A 27,095-nucleotide genomic window follows, 5' to 3' on the forward strand; every position below is an offset into this window, starting at 1 on the left:
CACCTAGGACTACAAAATCGGTTAACGGATTGATTGAAACTTGAAAGGGTCATGCAGCTGCATGCTCAGCCGTGCTTCTGAGAGTCAAGTGGGAGAGTGCTGTATATCCCTACTCACTGCCCAAAAATAAAAAGCTAAAACATCGTACGCATCGCCTTACCACGTGGTTTTACCTTTTCAGCACTATAAATGTTGACACTTGCCAAGTGCACTCTTCACATCTTTTTAATTACTATTAAGACCGCAAGATTTGCTCTAAAAATTGTCTGCGTGTGAGAGAGGGATCCAGCTAGGGGAGAGTAACAAAGGAGATCGAAAGAGATGGAACGTGGAGGCTTCCATGGCTACCGCAAGCTCCCCGCTAATACCTCCGCAGGTAAAGTATAACATATATAATTTATTATCCACACACACACACGAATAGCTTGAGAAAATGGTGAAAATTACAGCCGAACTCTGACTCTTCTTGGGTGTTTTTTTATTTTATCAACATGGAGCAATGTATCTTTATAGTGTATTCTTTGCAATGATTCTACCCGTTTCATTCGTATTTCCTCTTTCTCTGTTGGTTTAGGAGGGACCTCAAGTACTCTAGTATTGGGATTATCTCTTGCATGCCAAATGAAACTTAGGTTAATTTCTGTCTTTGTCCTGGATTTGTCACCAATAATCCAGCACATAACTCTTTTAATACTAGGATATATATATATATATATATATTAATCAATATTTGCAGATGGTTTCTTTTGTTGTTTCTTTTGCCCTTGTTTCTTATGTATTTTTCGATGGTCGTCGATGATCTCCTTAGATGAGAATGCCAATCCTTTAATTGCCCATAACTTCAATATTCTTTGCTTTAAGTTCTCAGTAGCATTAGTATCATCGTTTGCATGCCACTGCTTCATTTTCTTTTTGGAAACGACCGCTGCTTCTTAATTTATTTCCATCGTCACACATAGTACTTACTATCTCTTTCTGTCTCCCTCTGTTTCCATAAAATATATTCAAATATATTTATCTTGGTGGAAGTTAAGTACTGCGCATCTGAGTTGCAGCTACATGAGTTGAATTAGAATATAGTGTTGGTACAATTTCACCATTGTTCAAATACTTTCCTTTCTTCCTTCGTCCTCTCATAACTTCACTGGGCGTACAAGAAGTTCTTGCTCTTGCTCCATTTAGACTTTAGTGTTTGGGCCTGGTCAGTGGTCAAGACGATGGAAATTGATTATCAAAATGGCTGACGAAATTGGAAACACATGAGTGTGTACAAGTGGCATGCAAAACTTGACCCAACAAAAACAAGTGTCGCCCATGCATTTTTTGGCATCAGGAAGCGTGCAGTTCCCCATTGTTTCTATTCACGCTCTAAGCCAATGAATAAAACAAGTAAGACTGGTTCAAAATTTGAAAAGTCACCAAAATGTCTTTGATGGGCCCTTTACCTATATAAAACTAAATAAACAAGCAAGACAGCACTGCAAGATTCTTTTTAAATACAAAAGCAAAACTTCAAAGGAGAGTTTCAAGTCACTTAGGTCTAGCAATAGTTAAAGCTTTTAGCGGGCCTCAAGTCCAGGCTTCCAACGACATTTTTAGTGTCATTGCCTTCCCTCGATCTCTTACATTTGTAGTGTTCGTAATCGTAGCCCTCTATGCGGGCGGAGAAAAAAGGTCCACCTATTGGTATGGGCTCAGTTAAACCAAAAGTTAAACCCATTGGGTCACTTGGTTGGGAGAACCTGATCATTTTCATCCTCGCCTTGTCTTCGTGTGGCTAGTGTTCATTCAAATCTTTCTGCGAGACAAAAAAGAAAAGTTCTTATTAATATCTTTCACAGCCCTCGGCAAATCTATTGTATAATTTGACATAGTCCTTATCCAACAGTAGAGTATTCTTGCACTTACATTAATGCAATAAATTTGGTTCAACCATTCATATATGTCCTACTCTATGGCCAGTAATGCTACGACTACCACTGGAAAAAGGGTTAGATTTGAAATAAATTTGACCTTTAGCAACATTTCAACTTATATGTATGTATGCTAGTAAAGATCTTTTCTACATTTTTTTTCCCTTCATTAACAGCCTGTTTCTGTATATGTATGCTTGGTTATATTATAGTGTAAAGTTTTTAGCAACATTTTTTTATAGAAATGTAACTAATTAAAAGATCAATTGCATACACTAACAGAAGACTGTGGTTTTATAACTGCTAATGTGAAAAAAAAAAAAAAAGGGGGGGGGGGGGCAAGAAAATCTGAATAATAGTAACATTTATTGAGTTTTACTGCGTATAAAGATTTTGCCTGTAGTGTTTGAAATAACTAACTTATAAAGCATAACATGCATTGCGTGTTCCAGGATTGAAGGGGCCAGAGATAAACATAAGAATGGCCGAAGCCAACCATACAAACAACCACTCAAACTCGGATGACAACGAGTGCACTGTGAGAGAACAAGACCGCTTCATGCCAATTGCTAATGTTATCAGGATCATGCGCAAGATCCTCCCTCCACACGCCAAAATCTCTGATGATGCCAAGGAAACGATCCAGGAATGTGTGTCCGAGTACATCAGCTTCATTACTGGCGAAGCCAATGAGCGCTGCCAACGTGAGCAACGCAAGACTATCACTGCCGAGGATGTGCTGTGGGCAATGAGCAAGCTAGGGTTTGATGACTACATTGAACCCTTGACAGTTTACCTCCATCGCTACCGTGAAGTGGAGGGTGAACGTGGTTCAATAAGAGGTGAGCCACTGGTGAAGAGAGCAGTTGATTATGGAGCTTTAGGTGTTGCTGCTTTTGCACCGGCCTTTAATATGGGGCATCAGCATGGGTTCTTTGCGGGTGGAGCCATGGGAGGATATCTTAAGGATGCATCCAACGCAGGCTCGTCACAGGCTGCTGTGGCAAATGGGGAATCATACGGGCAGCATAAATGAGGGTGCAGCAACAATAAGGAATGGATGCATGATGGTGGGCAAATGTGACAGTACTAAATTAAGTCAGTGAACTTTTATTTTGTTTAATTGTTTATGTTGAGTTGGTGCTGTTGCAGATCCAGACCTCTGCTTCATTTGCATCTTATATAAATATTTAAGGTGCTTTTATTATCCATGTTTGACTTAAACCTTATAATCAGTATGGCCTTTAAAAACTTTTCTATTAATTCTTTGCTTTTGAGTATCTATACAATATATAAAAGCTATCCCTCTTCAATTTCTCTTCCATTTGATGTCCATTCATCAATTTTACTATTTATTTCAAATAAAAAATCAACACATTTCATTGCCATACCAATTTTTTAAATATTATTATATATAATTATTTTTTTTTCTTCAAACTAACTTGTGTGACATGTCCTTTTTAAGACAAAATTGAAAATTTTTTACATGTCTATGGTATTCTTGACATTTGACAATTTAAGATGATAACTTTTTACCACCTTAATATCGCTGCCGCCAACCACTATTATATTTATCATTACCACCATTGAGATTATCACCACTCCCACAACCATTACTATCACATCATCGCTCCCACCACTGCCACTGTTATAATCACCGTCAATCACCAAAAAAACCCTAAACCACCACAGTTGGACCCAAAAACTAGTTTCAACAAAAATTCCAAAAAAAAAAAAAAAAAAACAGGACAAAATCTTAAATATCTAAATACATAAAAATAATAATAACAAAAGATAAGATAAAAAATCAAGATTCGAAATTCAAGAATGCCTAATAATCTGTATGGTTCTCAAGAACACGAAGGGTAGCAAAATATGTTACATTCTAGATTTAAGCGAAAAACTCACCTTCAATGTGCTAAATTTCAAGTGGTAGCCACCATATTTCCTCAAATCCAAATATCGAAATCAAATATCTCAATCCACGGTAAATAAAAAAAAAAAAACAGAAATAGAAAAATCTAAGATTCCAAAGCAATAGAAATGGAAATCTAAAGATATTCAACAGAAAAATAGAAACTTTTGGATTCAAACTAATTTTCAATTTCTCACATTTTCCTCATATCCAAACTTTTCTTACATCAAAACCCATAATCAAATCTATGGATAATGGGTAGTTTTTTTTACAAAAAGTGAAATTTTTAATAAAAAATAAGAAAATATAATAAGGTAAAAGAGAAACCAAAGAAAGGAGGATATAAAACAACTACCGCCATAACCACCATTAATAGCCTTTATAACCAGTGTTAATTGCTTGAATCACCACTAAACTCAACCTCCTTACCATCACTATTAGTCTTTACCAAACACTATAACTAATATGTAAGTATCATCAAATCCTTCAGCATGTCAACAGTTAAAAGAAAAAAAAAGCCAAAAAAAAAAAACACAATATATCATAATAACAAAAAAATTAATAAAAAATAGAAGATAATAGAAATAAGAAAATGCAGAGGTTTAGATTTTGTGGTTTTGGGTTTAAGAGGAAGTTGAGCAAAAGGAAGAAGAAAAGCAAGAAATGAAGAGAAAAAAATGAGTTTTAGGCTTTAGATTCTTGAATTCTAAATTTTTTTAGAGTTTTTCTTTTTGAAAAAGAATCTATAAAAAGCTAGAAAGAGTTGAAAGAAGGAAGATTATAAAGTTTTCAAGTAAGCGACAAGGAAGATTAATAGAATCTAAATAAGGTTAAGGTTAGGAATTTTGTTTATAAAGAGATAACTGAGAAATGACGCTAAAGAGTAAGAGAAAATATATCAAATGAAGGATTAGAGTCTTTTTAGGTATTTTTACTCAAGTGTTAAACCACACCATTTAAACTAATGAAAATACATGGAGACTAAAACATCTGTTGGGTAATCAGGTTGGTTCAAAAAAAAGTGATGACCATTAACAAGGGGCTGGCCCATTTTAAGTAAATTATCCCAATTCAAAAATAAATACTTCATTTTATTTCATTTTTTATAAATATTTTCAATTCATTAAAAATATTTTTTTAACTTTTATTTATGTATATTTATTTATAGTACATGTTACTTTAAATAATAAAAAAGATCATTTGAAAATTTTACAATGTTGAAAATTATATTGAAAATGTTTTCTTAAGTTAAAAAATAATTTAAGTCTAACTTTATTAAGTTTAAGAGAGTTTTTACTATTTATTTAAATAAAAATATTTTAAATAATCATAAAAATAATAATTCATTATTTTCAAAATCAATTTTTTTTACTTTTTTATTGAGAAATGAAACATTAATAAAAAAATAATTATAAGAAATAATATAAGGTTTAACAATATAATCATAAATCAATGTTTTAAATCTATCACAAACGCTACTTTGAAGAATATATATATATATATATATATATGTATATATATATATAAACACACACACAATATAGTAATCCATGCGTTGTTGTGGTTTATCATTTTATTATCTACCATATATTGCAATGGTAAAAGATAAATCTCAAAAGGTAAAATAAACATGCTTGACATAGCTATTATAAATCTATGTTTGTATTAACAAATAGTTCATAAACATCTCAAATATAAAATTATTGAAAAAATGTCCATAGCATATAATCAATGTTTCTTTCAACAATAAAATCTATAAACTTAATTGTAAGCTATGTATATGTTATTCAACTTGCAATGATTAGCAAAGGTTATCTTTAGTTAAAATTTAGTTGTTTCCATGCATTAAATTTGTGATTTAGTAAGTCTATTTAAACAAAGTATATAAGTTATATATTAGTCATACTTTTCTTGCAAGGGTTCTTCAATGGCAATCTCTTTTCCTTTCCTATTTAAGAAAGCATGAAATGTTGTATCATTATTTTTTAAAATATGTTTCTAATAGAAAATTTATTCAATGACAACATACCTTGTTCTTGACTTTTCAGTTGGTGGTTCTTCATTGAACAAATAAGTAGGAAATGTAAAAGGCATTAAGTCGACAAAAATGTAAGAGACATTAAAAGCTACATCATTAAATAGACAGAAATGTAAAAGGCATTTAAAGCTAAGTAATGAAATTGGGGGTTTAGCGTTTTTCAAACTTGTTTGATGTCATCATGAAGGCAAAAGTTCAGGCCATGATTTTGCATTATTGTTTATTTTTTCTATTGTAACCATAGCAATGGTCTTATTAGCTATTGAAATGCTAAGCAAATCCCCATTTTAAACCATGATTTCTTAGACCAAGTCTCACACGATTAAGGACATTGAAACTTGAAAGAATAATAATTTTTTTATATAAATATTTCCAACATGGAATGGCAGTCATCAAAGCTAAAACATTATTAGAAAAATAATATGGGAAAAATCACAAACACTAACTAATGACAAAAGAGACAATTCCAATATATGTGCATAAAAAACATAAAACTTGAAACTATTCTATAAAACAATGCACACTGACTTATCCATTCCCAAATATCAACTTTTCTTTTTCAACATAATCACATGATTTTGGATCCAAATATATCCCAAATATAAAGAAAATTTGAACCTTTAATCAAAACCCAAATCATGCAAGATTAATAACACAAACACCTTTTAGACACATTTCAAATATCTCATAGATTTTAAAAGCGAAAATGTCACAATGGGTAAAAATAAAAAAATCATCTTTTCCAAAATCAAAAGAAATTCAATTAAAAATAATTAATATTTACAATTGATAGGGGAAATGAATGAGTTTTTCTAAGGAAAATATTTATTCGAATACAATATACAAAAAAAAAAACATATTCAAATTAAAATCTCAATATTATTTTTTATCTTGAAATAACCATGGATTTAATAATTTATTTTACGATGACCATCTTTTTGGATAAGTTGTCTATAGGTTAAGGGATACGAAAACCAAAAGAAAAGGATAATATATTTCAATTGGAAGTAACATACCTTTGATGAAATATTCTTCATGGAAAGGGTGCTGAAAAAAGAAAGTACTCAACATATCATTAGTAGAGTCCAAAATGAAAAAACAAAAACTTAAATCCAATACAGAGAACGAATTTTTTTAAAAAAGTTAAGTGAAAAAATATTCATACTTAAAATCAAAGGTTAGATGAATGGGTTTTTCTTGGAAAATGAAAATTGAAAGCCCTAAATAGATAATAATGAATAGGGGAGACAACTGGTTACTTACATGAAGATTTTGAATAGTAAAAATTCATCTCCTCTCAAACTGTAAAAACTTTTTCGAAAATCTTTTATCTTTTGAATAAAGAAATAGAACATTTTTTTTTAATAAATGAAAGAGGAATATAGGTGCTGAAAAGATAGTAGGTTCGGAATTGAAAGTGAATCATTCTTAGCTTTAAACCCTAAAGGATGAAAAACATGGAAAGGGATAATTAATCTTGAATGACTTGGCAACTTAAAATGAATATATGACCACTTAATGGTTTTACATGGCAAATGATGGCTGCATATGTGGTAGTCCACATGTTACAATTCTAAGCAATAGGGGATGAAAATATATGTATGTTAGATATATATATATATATACATAAGTGTAAATGTTGCATATATTTTTACCTTTAGATCAAAATTTATAACATTTATACTTAACTATTTTATTGAAATATCAAAAAATATGTAACACTCACACTATTATTAATGGATCCCTCTATTTATATGTATATGATATTTTATTACACCACTCAAGATTTTTTTTTTTTAAATTATAAAGTTACCAATGTAAAAAACTACAAATCATTTTAAATTTGCAAATTTTTCTATATTTTTTACTATATATTATTATTTATAAATATTTTAAAAAAACAACCTGAGTCAAAGAGGCTAATATACTAGTATATATATTATTAGAATCCAATTCCCTCTTTTCTTTTTGATTAATTATAATTTATTGTGAATATATTAAATGAAATAAGGATTGTAACCAATCTATTTGAAAAAGTGAATTAACATGTATATATAAGCCTTTTGCTAAAAATGAATAAAATAATAAATAATAAAAATGAAATTATATATAAAAAATGAGTTTGGAACAATATTTTTATTTACAAAAAATATCGTATGAAAAAGTAAAGTTAGCGGTGAGATATGTGAACATTAGAACAAGGAAAAATCACAAGAGACAAGACAATAGTGTAGTTGTTTTAACTTTAGTTAAGTTGAGTCAAGTAGTTACTATTTGTTCCTTTTCTTTGGTAGCCTTCTTTTGGTATTTTTGCCTATGCCATTTAATAGTTCCAATGCACACATACAAGTGAGAAGCTTTAAAAATCTCAACCTCCTTAAAGTATCTTTACCTTTATTTCTTGTTTTTCAATCGTTGGATTAATTCTTACTCACTTAATTTCTTCTACTTTCATTCCCATCAATAGCATGCATGCATATTTTTTTTTTTCCCCTTTCATATAACCTCTCTATAACTTTTGTAACTCACAAATTAAGTGTATTTTTTTTGGATGAAGTTGAAGAAAAATAATTTCTTTTTTGATAATTAAATGCTTTTATTTATTCAAAAAAAAAAGAGCAAAATTAAATAGCTACAAAATCAACAAACTGCTAATAGCAATTAACTTCTAGTAGTTTATAAAAACACTCAAACCTCAATGAAACAATAGAAAAGATTAATTAATATAATAAAAAATGAAGTCAAACAATGATTAAAAAAGGGTCAAACATTGAATTTAATTCAAATTATGAGGTCAAATATTAATTTTGGTGGACATAATTACTGTTCTAAAATGGGGTAAAATTTTTTTTGAAGTGGCCATAACCCTAGTCTATCTCAATTTGGTTTTGCTGAATATGAGTAGTTAACATATGAAGTAAATTTTATATTTTTTCAAAAAAAAAAAGATTTTGATGTTGTGGATAGCATCAACAACTATTATTATTATTATTATTATTATTATTATTATTATTATTATTATTATTATTATTATTATTATTATTATTATTATTATTTTGTCATTTCACACTTTGTTGCAGGTAAACATGTTTAAATGCCGAATTATCTACCCAAGCCTAAAGATCCGTCCAAATTTTGATAAGGTTTGGACAAAAAATTAAAACTCATTAAATGGGCTTAGGTTTAAGCCCATTTGTATTTTGAGCCAAACCTTTGACAAAAAATTTAAAACCCAAGCCCAACTCGGCCCGAATTCACATATATACAAAATTTTTATTTATATATATATGAACATTATATAAATTAATTCACACATATATAAATTAAAAATAAATTTATATATAATTAAGTTTAATAAAATATATATAATTTTTATTTTTAATTTATATATATGAATTAAATATAATCTCATTAAACTTAATTTAATCATATTTTTTAATTTTTTATTATATAAATTAAGTTTAATGGATGAGTTTGGGATTTATTTTTTAAATTTGGGCCAAATTTGAAAAAATTTTTAGAACCGAAATTTTAGGTCGAGCTGAACTGTGCAAGCATATAAATTATTAATACCAAATATGAGTTCGACTCGAATCCAACCCCGCCTAGCTCATGAACACCTCTAGTTGTAGGTTTGCCTATTTTTGTTTTAAACAAATCTAAAACTAAAAAGTGTAAAAGAATAATAAAATTTAACATAAAGTTATTCAATGTGATTATTATTATTATTATTATTATTATTATTTTATTATTATTATTATGCTATGATAAATAAAATATATACTTTTAATAAAGTAATTAATAATTACATAAGATGTTTATATTTTTTTTGTCTGTTCTCCATCTTTAAATGCCTTGAACAAACTCTATTTACTAACTTTTAGCTATTTCAAATCAACAAGATTTTTACTTTGATGGATATTGAAAAGCTTTTTGTTTTTATTTAAATTATAATTGAAAATGGCTATATATTGACCTTAGCACTTTCATATTAGGAAAAAATTACGGAATGATGCATGAGATTTTTTGTATGGCTAAAGAGAGAAAAAAGATGAGAATACAATGAGATCAATTACATCAATAAATAATAACCTAAATGGCATCCTTATGCATTTAATTTGACGTTTATTTAATCTATATCTTTATATGCTAAATTGTTATTCCCGACAACAAATCTTAGCTCTATCAATATAGACACTTATCAACAAAATGAAATTTCTCAAACATTGAACCAAAATGTTACTAGTTAATTGCTCAAAATTTGTATATTTTACCTGAAAAATTATCTTTCATGTCTTTGACTAAAAATAATTGTAGAAACTTATTTTATCAAAATAGTTTCAAGAACATGAAAGAAATTAATGTCATTTCTAAACACTTTCTAGCAAAGCTTATAAATCAAAATCAAAGTATAATTCAAACAAAGGCAAAATATTGGTAACTGAATCAACTTATAAGTGGCTCTTAGGAGCCATGCTTCATCCTTTGCAACTATGACATTTGGTTCTCCTTTTATTTGCACTCTCTTTTTTTTTTAGCCTTTAAAATTTAATTCAAAAATCAAAAATTTAAAAAAATTATTCAAGAACATAATTAAGGAAAATATCTACCTTTCCTTTATTTTTTAAATTAACCACAACATCAAATAAATCTAGAAACCTTTTAAAATCAACTTTTGCTTTAGTTTTAACTATGATAATTTATAAAATTGAAAACATGCTCTCTTATTTAAATAACCCAAAAAACCTTCCCTCCCATACATTTTTATCTTAAGTAGACATATTCAAACAACCCTAACTAAAAATTAGTTTACAAATTGCAAAGACAATAAAAGCAAGGCAATGGTGAATGATAATTTTATAAACTTATCAATAGTTGCTGACTATCTGTTTGATTAGTTGACATGTCATTAGAGTTGGCATTTAGAGGTGGTGGATTCGAGGGAGCTTATGCACATAATATTCTCTTTAACCAAGTAAGTAGTAAGGGAGAAGATCAAGGGTAGATTAGAAATTTCAAAAAAAAATTTATCAACAACTAAAAAGTCTTAATAAATTCCATGCATAATGCTTAATAACCATTATTGAGTCTCAATAACCGTGCCTTAACATTAAATATTTAAGTAATTAATAAATAAACATTAAAAATAATCTAAGAATATAATGAAAATGGTACAACTATGCACATAAATGCATACATATATTTTCAATAAGCCATACACACATAAATAAACATGATACATGTTTGTATTATAAAAAATGGCGTAATTAAAACTTCAATAGCCATCCTTGATGTGTCTAAATCGTATCAAAGATTTTTTTTGAAACTTACATAATGTAAAATATAACATGCAATTTAAAAATTTTAATATTTAGTCCTTTTTACATGTTTTCCTACATTTTTCTGCTCTTTCTTCATTCCCTATCAATTCTCTTTACAATCAAACAATAAAACAAATCCAAATGAAAAACTACACTCATAAATGAGTAAGGCATGTTAATTAAAATCATATAAAAAAGACAGCATTGGATACTCTAAAGTATCATAATCTAAACAAAAGTAAGAAGCTCACCTTTATTTACAATTGACAAAATAAAGAAAAAAAATTGTAAATATTAAGGAGTTGAATCAACTTTGATGCAAAATTGCAATTTCAAAATTAAATAGTTAATCCTTTCTACATTTTTTTCTTACCTTCTTTTATGCTCTTTCTTACTTTTCTCTCTCAACTCTCTTTGCAATCAAACGATAAAATAAATCCAAAGAAAAAAAACCACATTCATAAATCACTCGAGCAAGATAATTAGAATCATATAAAAAAACATCATTAAATACTCTAAAATATCACTATCTAAACAAAAGTAAAAAACTTGCCTTTATTTATAATTGACAAAATAATAAAAAAAAACCTACAAATATTAAGAAATTGAATGACCTTTAATGCAAAATTGCAATTTCAAAATTAAATAGTTAATTTTTTTTACATGTTTTCCTCATCATTTTAATTCCCATCCTATTCACCAAAACAAACCAAATGCTTCTGCCCATTAATTATTACCAAGCAAACACATGTTTGTAGTCCACATTTTTTAAGTGGTCAATAGTAAATTACATAGTAGTAAATAGCAACCACATGTCATAAAATTGAGTTGCATGTTCCATTTCAAGTGATATATTTTCAATGATGTTGTTATTGGAAACTTACAAGTTTTTTAGATTATGGCATTGCCCCTATTTTGGAGAAATTAACCAAAAATATATTTGTTGCTTAATGCAATATAATTCAAATTGGGATATATACCAAAAGTTTCGGATATATTTCATGTCAAGTGGTTTTCATCAAGCCTAACTCTATATATGCTTTTGTAGTTTTTTAAACTTAATGGGATCTGACCTGTCAAATTGTCATTAGAAACACCAAGATTGTGAGTAATCCATTGAAGCACACATTCTTGGTAATTTACAAATGAGATGGTTATATGCTAACTTCAAAATTTCCAAATGCATAACATTGTTAAACGTTAGTGGAATGGGGCCTGATAAATGATTAAATATAAGCCCTAACCCATTAAGCCTTGTCAAGTTTTCTGTGTAAGCAAGTTTGAAATTGAAAAAAAAAATGAAAAACCCATAAACATTTTATGAATCTAAAGTACTTGAGGCTCAAACAAACATGATCCAAATAGCTAAAATGAATAAAAAATTATAAAAACCCTAAAAAGGAAACAAAAAAACCAAAGAATTTTGATTAAAAAAAGTTAAACTCACCTAAGTGATGTTAATTAAACTCCCAATTCCCTCAAGAAAAATCTTTGGAACTTCAAAGTTGCTTTCTTTGTTTTGAAAAATCTTCGCATGTTGAAACAAAGAGAGAGAAAACACACAAATAGGAAAATAAATATAAAAATATAAAATTGAAGGTTTTATTATAATACCATGGCAAGATGAGGCAAAGGGTTTGAGAGAAAAAAATGATGCAACTCTATTAAGGGGGTTAAAAAGAATCCCTTCTTGTGTTAAAGAAAAGAAAATTTCTTCCTCCATATTTCTCTCGATCTATTTTTTTTCTTTTCAATCTTCTCTTTTATCTAGATCTTTTTCCCCATTTTTCTCAATTAAACCAGAAGATCGAACACAATAAAAAAGTTAAGGAAAAAATATTTAGTCAAAATAGAGAAAGGTACCATAAAAAAATGAAAATAAGGGAGAAGTAAACAACATAAAAACCTAAAAATGAAAAAAAAAAAAAACAGATTAATCATGATTTGGGAATAGATGGAGCACTACACAGATTTGACATCATTATTTTAATATTTGACTTTGGATTTTCTCTTTTTTTAAATCTTTGAATTTGTACAAAAACTAATGCAAGATTTTAGAAACAGATAAAAAGTATTGAAAATAGAATAATACAAAAAAATCCAACCTTAAAAGCATAAGATAAACAACTATCAAATCAAGATCCTTCGGATCCTTTTAATCTAGTGGTGCAAAGAAAAAACACATTCCCATACTTAAAACCAACTTTCATTCTAAACTTAACTATCTAATTATTTTTTAAAACATTGCTAATTTGGTTTTTAAAGCAAAATTGGGGATTACTTTTATTGTAAGCTAGAAGGTAAGCCAGTGCTATGCTATTGAGAATTGTAAAAAGATATTTTTTAATGTCAAAATCAAAATATAATAAGAAATAAGAAAATGTAGATGACACCATAAAATTTAAGTTTAAGAAAACTGTATTATTTAATATCTAGACTTAAAACTCACTTTTTTAGTTCAAATGAATAACAACAAAAATGAAAATGAATAACAACAAAAATGAGAATGACTATCCAAAAATCACAAATGACTAAAAACAATAGGTAGACTATAAGTTTATAGGAAATGAAAACATGGTTTAAGATTTGATACTAAACAATTTAAGATCTATCCATTCAAGAACTATATAAGCTACAGAATCAAGATAAAAAGAAAAGGTGTTCAGCATTAATTTGGCTACAAGTTTGTCTTCCTCTCAACCTCTAAAGAGGAATGTGTAAGCTTGGTATTTGCAACAATAATATTTTTAGAAAACACCATAACTTAATTATATAATCTATTTAGTAATGATTTTAATCAAAATAAATAAATAATTTATTGAAACTAACCTATTATAGATGCATAAAGGAAAATACTTTCTCATAAATTCAGGAGCCCAACAAATAATTAAAAACTTAATATGATACATAACTAAGTGGAATAATTTGATATTGAGTGACATCTATTTGTTTGAATATTTATAGCATGCATTAATCAAAAAATGATTATGTCAGTTACAAAACTTCCACAAAATCCAACAAACCCAACATACATCAAGTTAATCAAATTAGATTAACCAAACCTTTGAACTCACTAAGTACTCATGATGAAAAATTGTCTCGAACCATGAGTTGTAATCTAGCAAGTAAGTCAAGCAATGAAATTTTAGTCCTTGATCATTTGTAGTCAAACGAATCAATCAATCATAAATCTCCCATCATTTGAGTAAAGTAAGAATATTTGTGCATAATAATATAATACTAAAAACTTAGAGGTAAAGGGAAAAATAGTAGCAAACAAATAGATTTCATTTGACAAAAAAATTAAATTAAATACCAAAATATTTAGCTTTTCCACTTCATATATTTCAAAACCAAATAATAAAAAGATTAAATGTTAACACTTGATCATGTTTTCATTTCATACCAATGCATATTTAACAACAATTCTTTTCTGGACGGTTTGCAATTCAATTTGTAGCTTTGTTATCACTTCTAAAGTTTGCAAGCTTATGAACATTTGGTATGCAAACATATTGATCAATCAAGACCTATTAAAATAATTTATGGTATACTAAAAGAATTTAATTCTATCAATAATTATTGACATATATATATATACATGAAAACAAAAATAACTCGATATTACCTTTGAAAAACCATTGAAATGGAACTAATACTTTTATTATAATAGAATTTTTTTTAAATAAGAAGTTTAGAGAAATAGTTAGGATTAATGCATTTAGTTCAAAATCATTCAATATTAATGGGTTATGTATAGGCATAAGCAACTACTTAAAGCACTAATCCCATAGACCTAACATCATTAAGTAAGCAAGGTAGAGCCTCTATGCATATTACTTACGTTATGAATAATTAAAGCCCTCACAATATAATGACATAGGCATTTCAACAAACACTTCTTATCCATAACCATTTAAGTGTAAAAATATATTATAAATGAAACAACATCAAATAAAAAAAAAAAAAAACAATCCTAAAAATAAATAGAATCAAGAAAAATTACCCAATAAGGTGAGCATTTTTTTCTTCTTGTTATTAAATCTTTAGTTTATGATAGGCAAGATGCCATGCTAGGATGGTTGCATCTCCTTTACAATTCTTGTAGATTTTAAGGCCCACTATATTGACATCACCTGTTGATTGGAAAACTTTTCAATTTGGATAATTTTTCCATTTAAAATAGTTCAATTGGATATCTTAATGAGATTTAGCATCTTAGGGATTGATTACGTGCTTTAAAGGTCAAATAACAATTTGACAAAAAAGATCTTTGGATATCTCAATTGTTAGTTTATCAACCACGTCCTCCTATAAAATGCTAAGGATCATGAGTATCAGATGTTATAAGAATAAATTTAGCTAAGGTAAAAAATTGTTCTTTAATTAGTTAATAATCTTAAACTACATTTTTTAACAAAGTAGTTCTTAATTTCAATAGTTGAAACCAATTTGTCAAAATTAAGCAAGCAAAGCTAACATGTTCATTTTTCATTCTTTTGCAATTACACATATACTACTACGTTTCATATTTAGAGATTTGGGTACTTGTAAATTAGTGGACCAATTCTAGAAAAAAATGAATAAAACAAACATCCACTATCTAATGTTATGTATGAACAGAATTTATAGATATTTGAAAGGCTAAAATTTTGGTTACTACTAGAGTTGGATATATTCAAATAAGGCACCAATTATGGAAACAACAAAATTTTTTCCATAAACATTTCGAGCACCAACTTCTCTAACAGAATAAACTTGACATAAGAAATCATAATGTTAGTAATTTCTTATGATAGAAAATTACAAACTATGGTAGTTAAGGTGTAAACACCCATTTATGTCCGGAATGCATTCAACTATTACTTTGTTTGTTATTATTATTTTGTTAATCTATTTTCTCTTTCTTTCTGATAAATAAGGAAACTGAATGAATAATAAAAAAGAAAAGAATCAAACCAAAATCAGACAAATTTATGGGATTTAGGCCTAAATCAAATCGGACAGAATTGAATCTCAGGATTCAAGCTTGGATTGGTTCTATTCAAACCCAAAAATTTCTATTGGAGTAGGCTATAAATTGAACACAAAAGCATAATGAAAGACAGAGAGGGAAGTTAGCATGAAAAAAATAGTTTTGATAGTTTTGAGTTTTTGTGAAAATTATTTTAGGTTTTTACGATTTAAGAATTAGATCTTTGGGAAAAAAAATTTGGGTTTCTAGGAAATTTGGAAAAATCTAGGTTTTTTGTTTAAAGGTTTGAATTTTTTGGTTGAATTTTTCGATGAAGTTTGAGGTTTTTAGTCAAATTTTGGCTAGTTTTTCAAAAATCGATGATCAAACCCATTTTTTGGTAGCCAGATTTAAGATTTCTAGAGAGAGGCGAGAGAGAAAAATGAGCTAAAGAGAGAAGGCTAAGGCAGGTTTGAGAAAAAACAAAAGATTTGGGCTTTTATACTGCGTCAAAACAACGTCGTTTTGAAAGCCTTAGATCCATACGTCGACCCGCTAACCTGCATGCTGATATGCTCTCCTGACTCAACCCAATTGTAGGTTTTTCTTTTTTATTTTATTTTTCATTTACATTTTCATTTATTTTATTTTTCTAGATTTTCTTATTTATTTTTTATTTCATTTTATTTGTTTTATTCTTTTTTAGATTCTTTTTAATTTCATTTATTATCATTACTATTATTCTATTTATTTTTAAATTAAATAATTTATTTTAAATACTTTCATAAATTTCATTTTTTAAAAAATAAAAGATAAAAAATATAATAAAAATATTTCTAAAATGAATTCATGGATCTTACCAAACTATTGGAGGTTTTTGCATGAATTTAAATTTTTTATGAATTCTACCAAACTTTTAGAGAATTTCCTAAATTGATTATACAAAAAAAAAATATTGTTAATAAAATATTTTGTGCTTTATCTTATCAAATTGTTGGAGGATTGTATCTTAAATTAAATTTTACCAAACTATTGAAAGATTTAATATATTTTCTAAAAAAAAATCTTATAACAAAATTTCACCAAACTATTGGGAGATTTGCATCAAGTAAATCTTACCAAACTATTGAAATATTTTATTAATTTTTTCTTTAACTAAAATTTAAGTAATCCAACGACGGAGCCTCTTTAGGGTGGGATACTAATCTCTATCAATACTCTTGAGGTGAGAAACTTATATTAAATTGCTAACAAATTATTAGAGCAATTTCAAGATTAATTTTTAATATTAAATATTTTGATAAATAATAAATATGGTTAAGGCTAGGATAATTTGAAATCAAACTAGTATCATCCTTTTGATGGGCAATATGAGGGTGCGATAACCTTTCTCATGCGTAACCGCACTCTCGAATTTGAAATCTAGTTTCATGTACTAGAATCTATTATTTAAATATATCTAAGTCAATCTTAGGACTTCTCTTTAAATGAGACAGATTATGTCGGTGGCCAATCACACTTTAACAAAAAAAAAGATTAGTAGTAATTCCTTTATTCCATATCTAGCAGCAGGTCCATGGATCTATATGTTATGACAGTTTGACAACTCTGCTGAGGACATCAAGAGTCAGGCCAATAAATGATCTCTTGTTATCCAAACCTAACTTAATAAATTTAAGATTTTTTTCTCTTTTGTTTTTTTTTCCTTGTTTATATTTTATTTTAATTATTCATTTATTTGTTTTCATATATCTATTATTCACTTACATATGCATAACATAAACTTTATACTTAAGTTCTATCTCTTAGGAGGAAGTAAAGTATCTATGCCTTCGTGAGATTTCATGTCTTCGCATTGGCTAGCAAAATACTCCCACTCAAATTGAATCCTCTCTGTTTGTAGCCTATAATGAAAAAAGATTAGGGTGCCTTACTAGTTTGTGATACATAATGATGTAAAAAATAATTTGAGAACATTTTAGAAATGGCCTAAGCCACATATAGTTTACCTTATAAACTTAACCCATAGGTAGAGCCACGTCCCTTTACCCTTTATTGTTTAATTCAAAATTTAGAGCTATGTTGTTATTGCATTTTATTTGCTTTATCGTATTTATTCTTTATTTTATATTGATATGACTAACCAATTTCTTGTTTGCCTTTCTTCTTGTGCATATTCTCAAACATACATACAGATAGTCTTTTATTCTTACCTTAAAGGTATCTTCAACAAAAGCTTTTATAGAGCCCACAAAATGTTAAGTTTACACCTCATCTATATTCTTCAAATGTGAGTCACCCATGGATATGAAGATAGAGTCAAAAAGAAAATAACAAAAAGAAAGAGATTGTTTACCACCCGATTATATCTCTACTTTACCTAAGAAAGTTCGATTGCTCCTTTAACATAACAATTTGAAAAACCTACTAAACATATGGAATAGCATGGTTCCTTCCAAGCAGCAAGCTTTTTGTCAAATTTTTAGGTATGTTGCATATCTCTTGTCAGTGAAAGTTGAAAACTCACCCCTTAAAATGACGGTATAATTTTGGGATCCTTCCTATCATTGTTTTTATTTTTAATGAAGTTGATTTGGTGCCAACTATAGATTAGTATTCGATTATAATGGGTATGCATCTTCATTATCCAAATAAAATACATGTGGAGAAAAAAATTGGGGTATCACAAAAAGTTGGCTCATATTCTAAGGGTAGGAAAAGAGCTTATAGATTCACATGTCCAAGAAAATAGAGAACATAAAAGTATTTCATGGGAGTTTATCCAAGATTTCATTGTTAAACTCCCTGATGAGGACTAAGGAATGAATGTGTTTGCTTTAACAATATATGGGATGGTAATCTTTCCTAAAGTCTTAAGCCATATTGAGATAGAGGTGGCAGATTTATTTAAGCAAATTAAGAGAGAATGTAATCCTTCATGATAATATTAGCAAAAACCATTAGATCATTGAGTTTTTGTAGACAAAATGATAAGGTGCATTTTCTAGTTTGCACACCATTATTATATTTGTGGATGAAGAGCTATTTTGAATGCTAGAAAAGTACTTTTTTCAAACTTTATTTTTGTAATTGAAATCTTATTAAAGAGTTTTATGAGAGTAAATGGCAAGAAGCAAAGACCAAGAAATAATGAAAATATCTATTACAGAAGCTCACGGCTTGTCAGGTGAAATGGCTAGTCCTATAAATGAGTCGAGAACCCATATTGTATTAATGTAGAGGTGAGACAAGGGTTTCATTTTTGGGCTTATGAAGGTCAACAGGTAATGCACCAATGATGGTAAGGAGACAATATGGAGCTAAACAATTCATTTCTATGACATACAGGCTTAGCCAATTTGATTATTCGTATATAGAAGCTAAAAAATTTTAAAAAATTGACAGTATAATTAAGGCCTAGAAAAAGCCCAGAATAGTGAACCTTGAATCATTCACTGATGAAGTCACCGAGGGATATTTAGTGTGGAGAGCCAAGAGAGGCAAGGAGGTTGCACTTTTGAATCATTGCCAATCAGTAAATCAGGAGTTGGATAAGATGCCCTCAAAGCTAGAACTTGTAATGAAAGAATCTAAAGTTGAAAAAAAAAAATTGAAGTAAAAAATTTTAAGGCTTCAGAAATATAAGGGGCAATGGAAAGATAAAGCAAAAAAGCTAAGTCTAAGTCCATAAGGTTTCCAAAGAGCGTGATATGATAATTTGATAATTAAGGATTTGGTCAAACTTCACCAATAACACAAGAGATTAGAAGTTGAGGCAAGACTTAAAAGGCTATTAGAAAGCATGATGATGCCCTTACGAAATTGATGGAACAATAGCGACAGCACAAAAGATTGTTCATAGAAGTGAAAGTTAAAGAAATAAATATTGTTGATTTGACTCATGACAATAAAAAATTGAAAAAAAAATGTGCCCAAATAGAAAATGATTATATGAAAGCTCAACAAGAAAATGAGATACTTGAAATAATATCCAGACACTAAAACAAAAATTAAATGAGCAAAAGAATCATATCATGGCACTCACAGAGAAACATAGGGAGTTATCTTATCCAGTATGGTTTGGTAAAAGAGAAGGGCTGGGAAAGCAAAGATACATAAAACATTTTGTAACCCTAATAAGCAAAACGGTAATTAAGAACTCTTGTTATACCAATAAAAGAGTATGGACAGCAACTATTGAATTTCATTGAAGAGGCTAAAGATTAGTACGAATAAATCAATCATTTTTACAAGTGGAGAGTATTAGACTTGATATAAAACAAACTTTTATGAAACAAATGAAAGTTCACTTTTGTTGAAATCTTTAAAAGGGTAAATTTTTTTTATCCATACATTGCGTTACATTCATTCATTCATAATCATTTCTTAGTCACGTTAGCTTATAACAAGATCATTAATTTTTTATTATGGTATGTAAGGGTCAAATATAGCTCAACATCTGTATAACACCTGGGCTCAAACAAAATAATATGAGCCATGTTGAAAAGTTAAAAATGGCTAAAAAAAAAGTCAAAGGGGAATTGAGCAAGATCTTCGAGGCTTTGAATAAAATAAATAAGGGAAAAATAGTAGAGGAAGATACTTCACATAAAGTCATTGAGCCATTATATCCTCCAGGTTATGATCCACATCAGACATAATCCATTCTAAGCTTTTTGCCATAACAACCAACATTCTCAAGTTACAATTATCCGAGAATGCTTTATGCACTTAATCAAGGAAATGTCCAAAGTTACATTAACCTATTTTGTGAAAAATGTAATTGAGTTGACCCAAATCCCTAATCCACATGAAGCAAAAGAAAAATTAAAGTTAAAGATAACTGAGTTCTTAGAACACCTTAAAACTGATCACATGATGAATATAATTGAGGAAAGATTATAAGCTATAGACAATATCAACTTTTATGGTTCTATAGATGCCATAAGACTTTATCTGGTACCAAATGTGGTAATCCTCTCAAAGTTCATAGTTTTAGAGTTTGAAAAGTATAACGGTACCAAGTATCTTATCACATATGTCACGATGTATTATTTTAAGGTGGCAGCATATGCTAGTAATGAGAAATTACTTATACACGTGTTTTAGGATATTTAACTGCGTCTACTACGATATGGTACATCTAGTTCGACAGGGCTCACATATGATCTTGAAAGAATTTGACTTGATCTTTCATCAATCAATATCATCATATTATAGATATGGCTTATAATCACCTTTCATTGTAAAGTATAGAGGAAAAAACAATTGAATCTTTTAAAGAGTATATCCAAAGATGACATGATATAGCTACTTAAATGTAACCATCATCAACAGAAAAAGAAATAACTGAATTATTTATAAGTACTCTGAAGTCACCTTACTAAGAAAAAAATATTATGAATACGACTAAAAATTTTATTAAATTGGTGATTTTGGGAAAGATCAATAAAAATAACATCAAAAATGGAAAGCTTTAAAGTAGAGAGTCCTCTACTGCTAAGAAAATGCCTAAGAAGAAAGAAAGTGAGACTTAAGCTATGGGTTACGAAAGATAGCAATACAGAAACTACCTTTAACCAGTTTGTCCCATATATTATCTTACTATAAATCATTCTTCAGTTTCCCCCAATCAACTAACTCCATGACCTTTTTATCCATCTACTTACCAACCCCTCTTTAACCTAATTGCCTATAATCCAAACACCTCGACTACAGCAAAACCCTTTGTCCATCTAACCAACCTAACAAGTGGCACACAAGAGCCACTAAATAATTGGGAAAAATGCACCTTTGATCCTATTCCCATGAGTTATACATAATTGTATCAAGAACTCTATAAAAATCACTTAATTGCTCTTATCCCTACAAAATCACCTAAACTTTCTTACCCTAAGTGGTACGATCCCATTGCTCACTACGACTATCATTATGGTGTTACTAACCATTCCATTGAAAATTGTACCTCTTTAAAATACAACGTGCAAAGTTTAACTAAAGAGAAGCTGATAAATTTTGACACTAGTAGAAAAATAACACCCAATGTTAGTTGTAACCCATTGCCCAATCATGCACTAAATGCTTTGAATGAGGATAAAAAGTAAACATAAAAAAGAGTGAAAGAGATCAAAATGTCATTCAATTAGCTATATAAAGCTTTATATGAGGTTGAGATGATATAATCGATGGACCCACGTACTTATTATGAGAAATGTGTCCCGAATAAAAAATGTAAGTATCACAATAGAGCTCTAGAACATTCTATTAAAATGTGCAAATAGTTTCATGATAAGGTACATAGGTTAATGGATTACTACCATATCGAGTTATATGAAGAAACAGAAGCTTCGAAAGGTGCTAAAGTAGTTATGACTGATAAGTGGGTACCAAAGTCGATAACCATATATTGTGATGAAAAACCAAGGTTGGTTGTGGACAAGTTTATTCCCAAGCCAATGACTTTTAAGGTCCCAAGTCCATTTCCTTAAAAGGATGAAAAGGCAGTGTTATAGAAGTATAGTTACGAAGTGATAGTCCAAGAGCAAGAAGAAACCATGCTTAGATTTGATACTACCAACAAAATAAGTGTAGAAAACATGACCAAAAGTAAAAGATACTATACTCTTAAAGCACTAGAAAAGAGAAAAAAAAGAAAATGATGAAAAAATAGACTGGACCAAAATTGATTCCAGGAAAAGACATCCTAATATCTGTGCCTAAAAAGAAAGCTTGCAAGTTCTTAAAGTTGGTGAAGCATAGTAAGTACTCTGTGGTGGAGCAATTAAACAAGATGCTAGCTAAAATCTCATTATTGCCATTACTATTAAATTTAAAACCACACCATAATGCTTTTATTGAAAGTGTTAAATTAGACTTATGTGACACATAACGTGTCAATGGAATATATGAATCATTTGGTAGAAAACTTAGTGGTACCAAATTATATAGCCTTCAGTAATGATGAGATTCCACTCGAAGATAAAAAAAAGTACAAAAGTTTTGTCTATCACTGTTAAATGCAAAAGTCACACTATAGCCAAAGTCCTTATAATGGTTTGATCATTAACGTTATGCCCATGTCTATTTTAGCAAGACTGTCTATTGATATGTCCCAAATTAAAAGTAATCATATGGTGGTCTTAGCATTTGATAGAACCAAGCATAAAGTATTGAGAGATATTGAAAGTAAATTGGATTTATGTCTTCAACATAAAGTTTCAAGTTATAAATATTTCTCTATCCAATAGTTATTTGTTAAGAAGACCATAGATTCATATAGTAGGTGCTGTTCTTTCCACTTTGCATCAAGAAGTTAAATTCAACATGAAAGATCAATTGGTGATTATGGCTGAAGAAAAAGACTTACCGGTGACTCAACCCATGAATGCTTTATATGTAGAAGCTACAGAGAAGTCATTAGAATGCTCTTATCGATTCTTTAAACTTTGTTAATGTTATGGGTAGAGCTCTTAAGTTCAATAAAATCATGATCAATCAGATGATTAATAAAGGTTGAAATATTGGAGTTGGCTAGGCAAAAGTCTGTAAGAAATAAAAAAAACCACCAATAATTACAAACAATAGTAGAAGACTGGGCTTGGGATATGAAGTGAAAGGAATACGAGATGATAGGAAAAGAAAAAAGATGGTGAGAAATATGCTAATGGTTATTTCTCACTTGTATGAAACATTTAGTCTTTAAGGATACATGTACCTAGAAGCTAAAAAAAACACTGAAAGAGAATTAAGCATGAAAGAAGCTTTCGTTAAACTATCAATCTAGATGATAAATGAAGATATCCGAAGAGAATGAGTGTTGCTTTACCCATGCCCACCAAATTTTGAACTAAAAAACTAGAGTGTTATCCAAATGTCTGCTGTTTTGGATGTTTTCTAAATATAATTACAACTCACAATCACTTATGCCCAAAAGTATTAGGATAATCTATTATGTATGAGCCTCTTATTATCCATTATTTTAATAAAAAATAAGAGCATGCATTTTATTCATCTTTTTTATTCAATCTACTTTCCCATCAAAGCATTTCACTAATACTTCCTATTTTCAATCAATTTCAGGTTCTTAAATGAATATAACGATAATCATGATAACAATCAAGGATTTAATTTTAAAAATTCAATTAACGTTAATGAATTTGACACTAAAGGGAACTTTAAAGAATACACTTTGCCATTGAATTTAATGAGATTAATTGGATAGGAGAATAAATTTATTGAACCTTATCAAGAAGTTATCGATATGATCAATTTAAGCGATGACAAGAACAAAAAAGAAATCAAGGTTGGTACCTCACTTCTAGTGGTTGATAGACAATGATTAAAGGATTTTCTTTGAGATTTTGTAGATGTGTTTACTTGGTTTTATCAAGATATACCTGGGTTCAACATTAAGATAGTGGAACATAGGTTACCTCTAAAACATGAATGCAGGCTAGTTTAACAAAAATTAGGAAAAATGAAACCTAAAATGTTGTTGAAGATTAAAAAAGAGATAAAAAAGTAGTTTGATACGAGAATTTTACAAGTGGCCAAATATCTTAAATGGGTGACCAATATAATATTTGTTCCCAAAAAAGATGGAAAGGTACAAATATATATGGACTATCTCGATCTAAACAGGGCTAGCTTAAAGGATAACTTTCTTCTATTGCATATTAATACATTAATAGATAATATAGCCCTACATGTGATTTTCTCTTTTATGGATGGATTCCCTATTTATAATTAAATAAAGATGGCTCAAGATGATATGAAAAAAACTAAATTTGTAACTATGTACGAAACCTTTTGTTATAAAGTTATGCCCTTTGGATTGAAAATGCTAGGGTAACTTATCAAAAAGCTATGGTGACATTTTTTCATGATAAAATGCATAAAGAGATTAAGGTGTATATAGATAACATGATCACAAAATCTCAAAATGGAAAGGACCATGTAGCTAACCTCAAAAAATTGTTCGAGAGGTTAAAAAAATTGTAGCTTAGGTTAAATCCATCCAAATGTACATTTAGAACCAAGTCAGGGAAATTGTTAGGTTTTGTGGTTAGTGAAAAGAAAATTAAAGTTGACCTAGATAAGATATGAGCTATTCAGAACTTATCCCTACCCAGTATGTAAAAGAAGTCTGAGGTTTTTTGGGCAAATTAAACTATATTTCTCGATTCATCTCTTAACTTACCTTCAATTGTAATTTGATCTTTAAATTCCTCTAAAAGAATAACCCTAGTGAATGGAATAGAGAATGTCAAGAAGCTTTTGATAAGGTTAAGCAATACCTATCAAATCTTCTCATATTAGTACTACCCATTTCAAGAAGATCATTAATTCTATATATAGTGATACATGAGAGTTGATGGGATGTGTACTAGGATAGTAGAATAAATTAGGTAAAAGGGAAAAGGCTATTTACTACTTGAGTAAGAAATTTATAAAGTATGAGTCCAAGTATTCATCATGAAAAAAAATGTGTTATGCTTCGGCTTAGATAGCTAAAAGGCTCAAACAATGTATGCTTTACCACACTACTTGGCTTATAGCTAAACTCAATCCAATTAAGTACATCTTTGAGAAATCATCATTATCAGAAAGAATTGTAAAATGGTAGGTAATGCTTTCAGAGTATGATATAGTATACGTAAGCTAAAAGTCGATCAAGGGAAGTACCACTACCAAATTCCTTGCAGACCGTGCCATTGAAAGCTATGAGTCCATGAAACATAATTTTTTAGATAAAAAATTAATGGCCATCTCAAGATTAAAGGAGGATAACAATGATGGAAAGTCATAGAAAATGTATTTTGACGGGGTTGCTAATACTATAAGGCATGGAATTGAGACAGTTTTGATATCTCCAAAATGATGTTGTTACCTTATTATAGCAAGATTGAATTTTAATTGTACCAATAATGTGGCTAAATATGAGGCTTATGTTATGGGATTGTAAGCTGCTTTGGATAGAAATATTAAAGTATTAAAGGTTTTCAGAGATTCAACTTTGGTTATTTATCAATTGAATGGTGAATGAGAAATGAAAGACTTAAAACTTATCCCATACCATAAATACATTTCGAAGTTATGCAAGAAGTTTGAGATAATCCAATTTGAACATTTACTTTGTAAAGAAAATCATATTGCAAATGTGTTGGTCACTTTGGATTATGCCAACATGGAGCAAGAAAGAGATGAAAATCCTTGGTATTATGATATTTTGTGATACCGAAAAAGTTAGCAATACCCGAATCAAGTAACGGAGAATAATAAAAGAGTCATAAGGAGATTAGTTATGAGATTATTCTTAAATGGGGAGATTATGTATAAAAGAAGCAAAGATCAGATGTTATTACACTATGTACGAGCTTTCGAGGCAAGAAAGATTATTGATGAGGTACATGATAGTGTATGTGAAGCACATGTAAATGGACGCATGTTGGCAAGACAAATTATAAAAGTCAGATACTACCGGTTAATAATGGAAAGTGATTGCATTGATTATGCATGAAAGTGTCATAAATGCCAAATTTATGCCGACAAGATTCACATCCTACCCACTACATTACATGTTGGCACCACCTTGACTATTTTCTATGTGGGGGATGGATATCATTAGTCCTGTTACCCTAAAAGCATCAAATAAGAATAGATTCATTTTTGTGATGATTGATTACTTCACTAAATAGGTCGAAGTAGTTTTTTTTACAAATGTAACTCGATCAGTAATCTACAAATTCATCAAGAGAGAAATAATTTATAGATATGGACTCCCAGAAAAGATCATCTCAAATAATGTAAAGAACTTAAATAGCAAAATTATGCAAGAAATATGTACTCAATTCAAGATTAAGCATTATAATTCAGCTCTATAGCATCCAAAATGAATAATATAGTATAAGGTGTAAATAAGAATGTCAAAAGAATTCTAGAAAGAATGATTGAA

General features: G+C 29.0%; 1 protein-coding gene across 1 annotated transcript; it reads left to right on the forward strand.

Moving 5' to 3' along the window:
- The first annotated feature begins 217 nt into the window (after positions 1 to 217).
- Positions 218 to 3,176, forward strand: LOC111274068 (nuclear transcription factor Y subunit B-6-like). Its single transcript, XM_022858723.2, has 2 exons — positions 218 to 376; positions 2,366 to 3,176. Exons 1-2 carry the CDS (start codon positions 322 to 324, stop codon positions 2,947 to 2,949), a joined length of 639 nt encoding a protein of 212 aa, XP_022714458.2. The 5' UTR covers positions 218 to 321; the 3' UTR covers positions 2,950 to 3,176.
- Positions 3,177 to 27,095: the final 23,919 nt, after the last annotated feature.

The sequence above is a fragment of the Durio zibethinus genome, chromosome 26 (genome assembly GCF_047325235.1).
Source record: "Durio zibethinus cultivar Kanyao isolate XHJ-2024 chromosome 26, ASM4732523v1, whole genome shotgun sequence".
Classification (NCBI taxonomy): Eukaryota; Viridiplantae; Streptophyta; class Magnoliopsida; order Malvales; family Malvaceae; genus Durio; species Durio zibethinus.

Bases quoted from the DNA above. Each gene is read 5' to 3' on its own strand.
- LOC111274068 (XM_022858723.2), top strand. From the start codon at position 322: ATGGAACGTGGAGGCTTCCATGGCTACCGCAAGCTCCCCGCTAATACC. The intron at 377-2,365 runs GTAAAGTATAAC...TGCGTGTTCCAG, and splicing joins CCCCGCTAATACCTCCGCAG to GATTGAAGGGGCCAGAGATA.